This window comes from Somniosus microcephalus, chromosome 1, assembly GCF_052327205.1.
Source record: "Somniosus microcephalus isolate GS21.2 chromosome 1, FLI_Smic_1.0, whole genome shotgun sequence".
NCBI lineage: Eukaryota > Metazoa > Chordata > Chondrichthyes > Squaliformes > Somniosidae > Somniosus > Somniosus microcephalus.
The window spans coordinates 328,536,985-328,549,969 of NC_140987.1; the positions used below are offsets into that span (position 1 = coordinate 328,536,985).

Sequence of the window (12,985 nt, forward strand, 5' to 3'; positions counted from 1 at the left end):
TTCCAGAGTGAAATCAGGAAGCGCTTTTTCTACATGAAGGGTAGTGGAAATCTGGAACTCTCTCCTGAGGCTGTGGATGCTGGGGGTCAATTGAAATTTTCAAGACTGAGATCAATAGATTTTTGTTGGATAAGGGTATCAAGGGATATGGAGCTAAGGTGGGTAAATGCAGATTAGACATAATCTAATTGAATGGCAGAACAGGATCGAGGGGCTGAATGGCCTCCTCCTGTTCCTAATGTTCCTATGGTAAACAATACTTCTATTCTCTATTTAGACCAAGATGGCACGACTGACGATAGACTATTTGCTTGTATTCCAACGTTGTTATAATTTATTATTACCATGATCGAAAATGTTGATTTGACAGGACTTCGGCCACTAGCTGTGTGAAAGTGAAAGGAGACTTGGGCATAGAAAAACCTCCGAGATTGTTCAGCGTTGTCCTGGTGGAAAGGTAGAATCTCAGCAACAAAGTGGGAAGATGCTGCATCTCAGAGTCCAGCTTTTGGATGACAAGTATGAAATATTTGAAGTGGAGGTAAGACTGAAGACCTTGATGAGCTCCTTTGTTTGACTGTGGGGGGGTGGGGGGAGAAGGGGCCAAACTATTCTCAATGCAATGGCTTACAATCCAGAATTAGGAAAAGCAGTTTTTAAATGGATGATAGGTGTGGTGACACACTGAGCAGGTCAATTAGTGCTTCAGAAAATAATAATAATAATAGGATTGGGCAGAGTCAACACGGATTTATGAAAGGGAAATCGTGTTTGACAAATCTATTAGAGTTTTTTGAGGTTGTAACTAGCAGAATAGAAAAGGGGGAACCAGTGGATGTGGTGTATTTGGATTTTCAGAAGGCATTCGATAAGGTGCCACACACGAGGTTATTAAACAAAATTAGGATTGGGGGTAATATACTAGCATGGATTGAGGACTGGTTAACGGACAGAAAACAGAAAGTAGGAATAAACGGGTCATTTTCAGGTTGGCAGGCTGTAACTAGTGGGGTACCGCAAGCATTAGTGTTTGGGCCTCAGCTATTCACAATCTACATTAATGATTTGGATGAGGGGACCAAATGTAATATATCCAAGTTTGCTGATGATACAAAGCTGGGTGGGAATGTAAGTTGTGAGGACGATGCAAGGAAGTTTCAAGGGGACATAGACAGGCTAAGTGAGTGGGCAAGAACATGACAAATGGAATATAATGTGGAGAAATGTGAATTCATCCACTTTGGTAGGAAAAATAGAAAAGCAGAGTATTTTTTAAGTGGTGAGAGATTGGGAAATGTTGGTGTTCAGAGGGACCTGGGTGTCATTGTACACGAATCACTGAAAGTTAACATGCAGGTACAGCAAGCAATTAGGAAAGCAAATGGTATGTTAGCCTTTATTACAAGAGGATTTAAGTAGAAGAGTAAAAACGTCTTACTGCAATTATATAGGGCCTTGGTGAGACCACACCTAGAGTGTTGTGTAGTTTTGTTCTCCTTACCTAAGGAAGGGTATACTTGCCATAGAGGGAGTGCAATGAAGGTTCACCAGACAGATTCCTGGGTTGGGGGGATTGTCCTATGAGGAGAGATTGAGTAGACTAGGCTTATATTCTCTAGTGTTTAGAAGAATGAGCGGTGATCTCACTGAAACATACAAAATTCTTACAGGGCTTGACAGGGTAGATGCAGGGAGGATGGTTCCCCTGACTGGGGAGTCTAGAACCAGGGGCTACAGTCTCAGAAAAAGGGGTCGGCCATTTAGGACTGAGATGAGGAGAAATTTCTTCACTCAGAGGGTGGTGAATCTTTGGAATTCTCTACCCCAAAGGGCTGTGGAGGCTCAGTCGTTGAGTATATTCAAGACAGAGTTCAAAAGATTTTTGAATATTTAAGGAATCAAGGGATATGGGGATAGTGTAGGAAAGTGGAGATAAGGTAGAAGATCAGCCATGATCTTATTGAATGGCGGAGCAGGCTCGAAGAGCCAAATGGCCTCCTCCTGCTCCTATTTCTTATGTTCTTATGTTCAAAAACTTCTCTGCATGAGATTTCCTGTACATACCAACACAATCCCAGGGACCCCCTGTCAACATTGACACACGTCCAGGGAACTGCTGTAATTACTGAAAGACTCCCGCCGACACCCTGTAAACACTGACACACTTCCGATTACCCCCTGTAAACACTGACACACTTCCGATTACCCCCTGTAAACACTGACACACTTCCAGGGACCCCTGTAAATATTAAAAGACTCCCACAGGTCCCCTATAAATACTGATGCACTTTCCCAGGGATGCCCTGTAAATACTGACACACTCACAGGGACCTCTTGTAAATCCTGACACACTCCCGGGGATACCCTTGTAAATACTGACACACACCCGGGGACCCCCTGTAAACACTGACACACTCCCAGGGATCCCCTGTAAATATTGACACACTCCCATGGGCCCTCTGCAAATAATGACAGACTTCCAGGGACCCCTTTGTAAATACTGACAAACTCCCGGGGACCTCCTGTAAATAATGACACACTCCCGGGGACACCCTGTAAATATTGACACACTCCTGGGGGCACCCTTGTAAATACTGACACACTTCCGGGGATCCCCTGAAAATACAGCCAAATTCCTGGGGATCACCCTGTAAATATTGATACATACCCAGGGGCCCTCTGTAATTACTGAAACACTCCCAGGGACCCCTGTAAATACTGACACACTCCTGGGGACCTCCTGTAAATACTGACACACTCCCAGGGACCCCCTGTAAATACTGACACACTCCCAGGGACACCCTGTAAATACTGACACACTCCCAGGGACACCAGGTAAATACTGACACACTCCCGGGGACTCCCTGTAAATACTAACACATTCCTGTGGAACTCCTGTAAATAGTGACACACTCCGGGGACCCCCTGTAAATACTGACACACCTCCAGGGACTCCCTGTAAATACTGACACACACCCAGGGACACCCTGTAACTACTGACACACTCCCGGGGACTCCCTGTAAATACTGACACACTCCTGGGGGCCCCTTGTAAATACTGACAAACTTCCGTGGACTCCCTGTAAGTACTGACACATTCCCGGGGACTGCCTGTAAATACTACAGGAAACTTTTGATTTACCGGCAAAATTCAGGAGTAGGTTCAGGTAAGTTTTATTACTTGCCTTCCTCGATCTGTTGCTGTGCAATGGTGTGGGTGCAGTTGTTGCTAAGCTACAGAGAGGCTTGGAACTTGTGGCCATTGTTCTGAACCAGCAACAGGGTTTGTTGCTTTATCCGGAGCTCTCAGCTCCGTATCTTTTACTATATCTTTCGGTTATCCGGAATTTTTGATGAACCGGCACCACATCGGTCCCATCGGTGTCGGATAAAAAAAAGTTTCCTGTAACACACTCCTGGGGACCCCAGGTAAATACTGACACACTCCTGGGGACCTCCTGTAAATAATGACACAGTCCCGGTGACCCCCTGTAAATACTGACACACTCCCGGGAACCCCCTGTAAATACTGACACACTCCCAGGTACCCCTGTAAATACTGACAAACTCCTGGGGACCCCTTGCAAATATAGACACACTCCCGAAGATCCCCTGTAAATATTGACACACTCCCGGGGACCCCCTGTAAATAATGACACACTCCCGGGGATGTTTCTGTAAATACAGACACACACCAGGGGAACTCCTGTAACTACTGGCACACTCCTGGGGATCCCTGTAAATACTGACACACTCCCGGGGACACCCTGTAAATACTAACACACTCCCAGGGACCTCCTGTAAATACTGAAAAACTCCCGGTGACCGCCTGCAAATACAGACACACTCAGGGGGACCGCCTGTAAATAATGACACAGTCCCGGTGACCCCTGCAAATACTGACACACTCCTGAGGACCCCCTGTAAATACAGACACACTCCCGGGGACCCCCTGTAAATACTAACACATTCTCAGGGATGCCCTGTAAATACAGACACACTCCCGGGGACCCACTTGTAAATACTGACAGGCCCCCCTGTAAATATTGACACACTCCCAAGGGCCCGCTGTAAATACTGACACACTTCCAGGGACCTCTGTTAATACTGACACACTCCTGTGGACCCCGTATAAATACTGACAAACTTCCAGGGACCCCTGTAAATACTGACACACTCCCAAGGACACCCTATAAATGCTGACCCACTCCCAGGGACCCCTGTAAATACTGACACACTCTCGGGGACCCCCTGTAAATACTGATGCACTCACAGGGACACCCTGTAAATACTGACACAGTCCTGGGGGCCCCCTGCAAATACAGACACACTCCAAAGGACCACCATGTAAATACTGACACACTCCCGGAGACCACCTTATAAATATCGACACACTCCCAGGGGCCCTTTGTAAATACTGACACTCTCCTGCGGACCGCCTGTTAATACTGACACACTTCCAGGGACCCCTGTAATACTGACACACTCCCAGGGACCCTCTGTAAATACTGACACACTCCCAGCGACATCCTGTAAATACAGACACACCCCTGGGGACCGCCTGTAAATAATGACACAGTCCCGGTGACCCCCTGTAAATACTGACACACTCCCGGGGACGACCTGTAAATACTGACACACTCATGGGACCCCCTGTAAATACTGACACACTCCCGGGGACCCCCTGTAAATAGACACACTCCTGGGGACCCCCTGTAAATACTGACACACTCACGGGGACGCCCTGTAAATACTGACACACTCCCGGGAATTCCTGTCAATATTGACACACTCCCAGGGACACCCTGTAAATACTGACACACTCGCAGGGACCCCCATAAATACTGACACACTCCCGGGGACCCCCTGTAAATACTGACACACTCCCGGGGACCTTCTGTAAATACTGACAGACTCCCAGGGACCCTATAAATAATGACACACTCCCAGGGACCCCTGTAAATACTGAAACACTCCTGGTGACCCCCTTGTAAATTCTGACAAACTCCCAGGGGCCCCCTTTAAATACGGACACACTCCCGGGGACAACCTGTAGATACTGACACACTTACGGGGACGCCCTGTAAATATTGAACCACTCCTGGGGACCCGCTGTAAATACTGACACACGCCCAGGGACCCCCTGTAAATAATGACACACTCCCGGGGACCCCCTGTAAATACTGACACACTCCCAGGGACCCCGTGTAAATACAGACACACTCACGGGTACCCCATTGTTAACACAGACACACTCCCGTGGACCTCCTGTAAATATTGACACACTCCAGGGGACCCCCTGTAAATACTGACACACTCCCGTGGGCCCCCTGTAAATACTGACATACACCCGGGGACCCCCTGTAAATATTGACACACTCCCGGGCTACCCCTGTAAATACTGACACATGCCCGGGGACCCCCTGTAAATACTGACACACTCCTGCGGGACCCCCTGTAAATACAAACACACTCCCGGGGACTCCCTTGTAAATACTAACACACTCCTGGGAACCCCTGTAAATATTGACACACTCCCAGGGACACCCTGTAAATACTGACCCACTCCCGGGGACCCCCTGTAAATACTGACACACTCCTGGGGACGCCCTGTAAATACTGACACACTCCCGGGGACCCCCTGTAAATTCAATCACAGACCCGGGGACCCCCTTGTTAATACAGACACACTCCCGGGGATGCCCTGTAAATACAAACAAACACCCGGGGACCCTCTTGTTAATACTGGCACACTCCCGGGGACACCCTGTAAATACTCTCACACTCCCAAGGACCCTCTGTAAATACTGACACACTCCCAGGGACCCCCGTACATACTGATACACTCCCGTGGACCCCCTGTAAATACAGACACACTCCTGGGGACCCACTGTAAATACAGATACACTCCCGGGGACCCCCTGTAAATACAAACACACTCCCGGGGACCCCTTCTTAATACAAACACACTCCCGGGGACCCCCTGTAAATACAAACACACTCCCGGGGACCCCTTCTTAATACAAACACACTCCCGGGGACCCCCTGTAAATACAAACACACACCCGGGGACCCCCTTGTTAATACTGACACACTCCTGGGGACACCCTGTAAATACTGACACACTCCCAGGGACCCCCTGTAAATACTGACACACTCCCGAGGACCCCCTGTAAATACTGACACACTCACATGGACACCCTGTAAATACTGACACAATCCCAGGGATCCCCTGTAAATACTGACACACTCCCGGGGACCTCCTGTAAATACCGACACACTCCCGGGGACCCCCTGTAAATATTGACACACTCCCGGGGTCCCTCTGTAAATATTGACACATGCCCGGGGACCCCCTGTAAATACTGACACACTCCCGGGGACCCACTGTAAATACAAACCCACTCCCGGGGAATCCTTGTAAATACTGACACACTCCCGGGAACCCCTGTAAATATGGACACACTCCCAGGGATACCCTGTAAATACTGACTCACTCCCAGGGACCCCCGTAAATACTGATCCACTCCCGGGGACCCCCTGTAAATACTGACACACTCCCAGGGACCCCCTGTAAATACAAACACACACCCGGGAACCCCCTTGTTAATACTGACACACTCCCGGGGACACCCTGTAAATACTGACACACTCCCAGGGACACCCTGTAAATACTGACACACTCACAAGGACCATCTGTAAATACTGACATACTCCCAGGGACGCCCGTAAATATTGACACACACCAGGGGACCCCCTGTAAATACTGACACAATCCCGGGGACCCCCTGTAAATACTAACGCACTCCCAGGGACCCCCTGTAAATACTGACACACTCCCGGGGGCACCCTGTAAATACTGACACACTCCCAGGGACACCCTGTAAATACTGACACACTCCCAAGGACCATCTGTAAATACTAACACACTCCCAGGGACCCCCTGTAAATACTGACACACTCCCGGGGACCCCCTTGTTAATACTGACACACTCACGGGGACCCCCTGTAAATACTAACACACTCCCAGGGACCCCCTGTAAATACTGACACACTCCCGGGGACACCCTGTAAATACTGACACACTCCCAGGGAACCCCTTTAAATACAGACACACTCCCGGGGACCCACTTGTAAATACTGACAGGCCCCCCTGTAAATATTGACACACTCCCAGGGGCCCGCTGTAAATACTGACACACTTCCAGGGACCTCTGTTAATACTGACACACTCCCGTGGACCCCGTATAAATACTGACAAACTTCCAGGGACTCCTGTAAATACTGACACACTCCCAAGGACTCCCTGTAAATACTGACACACTCCCAGGGACCCCTGTCAATACTGACACACTCCCGGGGACCCCCTGTAAATACTGACGCACTCACAGGGACACCCTGTAAATACTGACACAGTCCCGGGGGCCCCCTGCAAATACAGACACACTCACGGGGACGCCCTGTAAATACTGACAGAATTCTGCGGGCCCCCTGTAAATACTGACACAATCCCGGGACCTCCTGTAAATACTGACACACTCCCAGGGACCCCCGTACATACTGATACACTCCCGTGGACCCCCTGTAAATACAGACACACTCCCGGGGACCCACTGTAAATACAGATACACTCCCGGGGACCCCCTGTAAATACAAACACACTCCCGGGGACCCCTTCTTAATACAAACACACTCCCGGGGACCCCCTGTAAATACAAACACACCCCCGGGGACCCCTTCTTAATACAAACACACTCCCGGGGACCCCCTGTAAATACAAACACACACCCGGGGACCCCCTTGTTAATACTGACACACTCCTGGGGACACCCTGTAAATACTGACACACTCCCAGGGACCCCCTGTAAATACTGACACACTCCCGAGGACCCCCTGTAAATACTGACACACTCACAGGGACACCCTGTAAATACTGACACAATCCCGGGGATCCCCTGTAAATACTGACACACTCCCGGGGACCCCCTGTAAATATTGACACACTCCCGGGGTCCCTCTGTAAATATTGACACACTCCCGGGGACCCACTGTAAATACAAACCCACTCCCGGGGAATCCTTGTAAATACTGACACACTCCCGGGAACCCCTGTAAATATGGACACACTCCCAGGGATACCCTGTAAATACTGACTCACTCCCAGGGACCCCCGTAAATACTGATCCACTCCCGGGGACCCCCTGTAAATACTGACACACTCCCAGGGACCCCCTGTAAATACAAACACACACCCGGGAACCCCCTTGTTAATACTGACACACTCCCGGGGACACCCTGTAAATACTGACACACTCCCAGGGACACCCTGTAAATACTGACACACTCACAAGGACCATCTGTAAATACTGACATACTCCCAGGGACGCCCGTAAATATTGACACACACCAGGGGACCCCCTGTAAATACTGACACAATCCCGGGGACCCCCTGTAAATACTAACGCACTCCCAGGGACCCCCTGTAAATACTGACACACTCCCGGGGGCACCCTGTAAATACTGACACACTCCCAGGGACACCCTGTAAATACTGACACACTCCCAAGGACCATCTGTAAATACTAACACACTCCCAGGGACCCCCTGTAAATACTGACACACTCCCGGGGACCCCCTTGTTAATACTGACACACTCACGGGGACCCCCTGTAAATACTAACACACTCCCAGGGACCCCCTGTAAATACTGACACACTCCCGGGGACACCCTGTAAATACTGACACACTCCCAGGGAACCCCTTTAAATACAGACACACTCCCGGGGACCCACTTGTAAATACTGACAGGCCCCCCTGTAAATATTGACACACTCCCAGGGGCCCGCTGTAAATACTGACACACTTCCAGGGACCTCTGTTAATACTGACACACTCCCGTGGACCCCGTATAAATACTGACAAACTTCCAGGGACTCCTGTAAATACTGACACACTCCCAAGGACTCCCTGTAAATACTGACACACTCCCAGGGACCCCTGTCAATACTGACACACTCCCGGGGACCCCCTGTAAATACTGACGCTCTCACAGGGACACCCTGTAAATACTGACACAGTCCCGGGGGCCCCCTGCAAATACAGACACACTCACGGGGACGCCCTGTAAATACTGACAGAATTCTGCGGGCCCCCTGTAAATACTGACACAATCCCGGGACCTCCTGTAAATACTGACACACTCCCAGGGACCCCGTGTAAATACACACACACTCACGTGGACCCCCTTGTTAATACAGACACACCCCCGTGGACCTCCTGTAAATACAAACACACACCCGGGAACCCCCTTGTTAATACAGACACACTCCCAGGGACACCCTGTAAATACAAACACACACCCGGGGATCCCCTTGTTAATACTGACATACTCCCGGGGACACCCTGTAAATAACGACACACTCCCAGGGACCCCCTGTAAATACTGACACACTCCGAAGGACCCTCTGTAAATACTGACACACTCCCAGGGACCCCCGTAAATACTGACACACACCAGGGGACCCCCTGTAAATACTGACACAATCCCGGGGACTCCCTGTAAATACCAGCACACTCCCAGGGACCCCCTGTAAATACTGACACACTCCCGGGGACCCCCTGTAAATACAAACACACTCCTGGGGTCCCCTTGTTAATACAAACACACTCCCGGGGAACCCCTGTAAATACAAACACACACCCGGGGACCGCCTTGTTAATACTGACACACTCCCGGGGACACCCTGTAAATACTGACACACTCCCAGGGAACCCCTGTAAATACTGACACACTCAAAAGGACCCTCTGTAAATAATGACACACTCCCAAGGACCCCTGTAAATACTGACACACTCCCGGGGACCCCCTGTAAATACTGACACTCCCGGAGACCCCCTGTAAATACAAACACACACCCGGGAACCCCCTTGTTAATACAGACACACTCCCGGGGACACCCTGTAAATACAAACACACACCCGGGGACCCCCTTGTTAATACTGACACACTCCCGGGGACACCTTGTAAATACTGACACACTCCCAGGGACCCCCTGTAAATACTGACACACTCCCAAGGACCCTCTGTAAATACTGACACACTCCCAGGGACCCCCGTAAATACTGACACACACCAGTGGACCCCCTGTAAATACTGACACAATCCCGGGGACCCCCTGTAAATGCTAACACACTCCCGGGGACCCCCTGTAAATACTGAGACACACCCGGGGACCCCCTGTAAATACAAACACACACCCGGGGACCCCCTTGTTAAGACTGACACACTCCCAGGGACACCCTGTAAATACAAACACACTCCCAGGGACCCCCTGTAAATACTGACACACTCCCAAGGACCTTCCGTAAATGCTGACACACTCCCAGGGACCCCTGGAAATACTGACACAATCCCAGGGACCCCCTGTAAATACTGACACACTCACAGGGACCCCCTGTAAATACTGACACCATCCTGGGGACCCCCTGTAAATACAGGCACACTCCCGGGGACCACTTTGTAAATACTGACACACTCCCGGGGACCAACTTGTAAATATTGACACACTCCCAGCGGCCCTTTGTAAATACTGCCACACTCCTGCGGACCCCCTGTAAATACTGACACACTTCCAGGGACCCCTGTAAATACTGACACACTCCCAGGGACCCTTGTAGATACTGACACACTCCCAGGGACACCCTGTAAATACTGACACAATCACGGGGACCACCTGCAAATACAGACACACTCCCGGGGGCCCCCTGTAAATAGTGGCACACTCCCGGGGACCCCCTGTAAATAGTGACACACTCCCGGGACCCCCTGTAAATACTGACACACTCCCAGGGACACCCAGTAAATACTGACACAATCCCGGGGGCCCCTGCAAATACAGACACACTCCCGGGGACAACCTAGTAAATACTGACACACTCCCGGGGACCACCTTGTAAATAATGGTCCTGAAATTAGGATCGGGAGCAAGCCGCGCGTGCAAGCCCTCGATCTGCACTCACCCTGCGCGCCGACATCTGAAGCCCGGGCCTGCTTGCATTTCCTGTCACTGGCCCGGTTCAGATGTCGGCGCGATGTGCTTACCTGATCCAGCGGCGTAGTTAGTGCGATGTGCCGGCTGGGATCAGGTGAGCACTGTGCAGCCAATCAGGGGAGGGGAAACTTATTCATGAGTTTGAGAGTAAGAACTGTCAATCTCATGAAAAATATGGGCTGCCAAAACACAACTTAAACTTTAAATAAAATTTTTAAAAACATCCCACTGATTATATTAACTATAAATAAGTTTTAAAAAATGTTTTAAACAATTAATCAACTTTTTGAAAAAAATAAATTTTTTAAAAATAGGGTCTAAAACTAAACTTACCTTACTGTAAATTCTTTAAAAATAATAAACCTGTGGAAAAAAAGTTTCTAAATTGTACTAAAAGCCCACTTACCTGTAAAACTAAGTACTTACGTCTGGTTTTTCCACGCGTAAAAACCGTAGCCCTTTACACTCGTCAACTCTGGGGAAAAAAAAAATGGAATTTCACTGCGCACGCGCTGCCTGTGCAGTCGCACGTGTTCTGCCTCTTAACCCCTTGGGTCACAGGACAGGAAATGCCGGTTTTCAGCGCATGCGCTGTGCATGCTGAAAACCGGCAATTCCTCCGGTCACACATGTGAGTACCCCGTCCGTGCTCACGCGTTGTGACAGGAATTACTGGGCCATTGACACACTCCCAGGGGCTCTTTGTAAATACTGACACACTCCTGCGGACCCCCTGTAAATACTGACACACTCCCGGGGACCCCTGTAAATACTGACACACTCCCAGAGACACCCTGTAAATACTGACACAATCCCGGGGACTGCCTGCAAATACAGACAAACTCCTGGGGACCCCCTTGTAAATACTGACACACTCCCGGGGACTACCTTGTAAATATTGCCACACTCCCAGGGGCCCTTTGTAAATACTGACACACTCCCAGGGACCTCCTGTAAATTCTGACACACTCCCGGGGACATCCTGTAAATTCTCACACACTCCCAGGGTCCCCCTGTAAATATTGACACACTCCCGGGGGCCCTCTGTAAATACTGACACACTCCCAGGGACCCCTATAAATACTGCCACACTCCCGAGGACCCCCTGTAAATACTGACACACTCCCAGGGACCCCTGTAATTACTGACACACTCCCAGAGACACCCTGTAAATACTGACACAATCCCGGGGACTGCCTGCAGATACAGACAAACTCCTGGGGACCCCCTTGTAAATACTGACACACTCCCGGGGACTACCTTGTAAATATTGCCACACTCCCAGGGGCCCTTTGTAAATACTGACACACTCCCAGGGACCTCCTGTAAATTCTGACACACTCCCGGGGACATCCTGTAAATTCTCACACACTCCCAGGGTCCCCCTGTAAATATTGACACACTCCCGGGGGCCCTCTGTAAATACTGACACACTCCCAGGGACCCCTATAAATACTGCCACACTCCCAAGGACCCCCTGTAAATACTGACACACTCCCAGGGACCCCCGTAATTACTGACACGCTCCCGGGGACCACGTGTAACTATTGACATAATCCCTGGGGCCCTCTGTAAATACTGACACACTCCCAGGGACCCTCTGTAAATATTGACACACTCCCAGGGACCCGTGTAAATAATGACACACTCCCAGAAACCCCTTGTAAATATTAACACACTCCCAGGGGCCGCCTGTAAATATGGACGCACTCCCGGGGACCACCTGTAAATACTGACACACTCATGGGGACGCCCTGTAAATATTGACACACTCCCGCGGGCCCCCTGTAAATACTGACACACTCCCAGGAACTCCCTGTAAATAAGGACACACTCCCGGGGACCACCTGTAAATACTGACACACGCCCGGGAACCCCCTGTAAATAATGACACACTCCTAGGGACCTCCTGTAAATACAGACACACGCCTGGG

General features: G+C 50.2%; 1 protein-coding gene across 1 annotated transcript in view; it reads left to right on the forward strand.

The window, feature by feature from the left end:
- The first annotated feature begins 375 nt into the window (after positions 1-375).
- The window catches only part of LOC147124900 (FERM domain-containing protein 7-like), a 114,417-nt gene continuing 101,807 nt past the window's right edge, over positions 376-12,985 (forward strand). Inside the window, exon 1 of the mRNA XM_085994605.1 lies at positions 376-541. Within this exon, the coding sequence (XP_085850731.1) occupies positions 485-541 (57 nt within the window). The 5' untranslated portion in view covers positions 376-484. The remainder of the gene's footprint in view (positions 542-12,985) is intronic.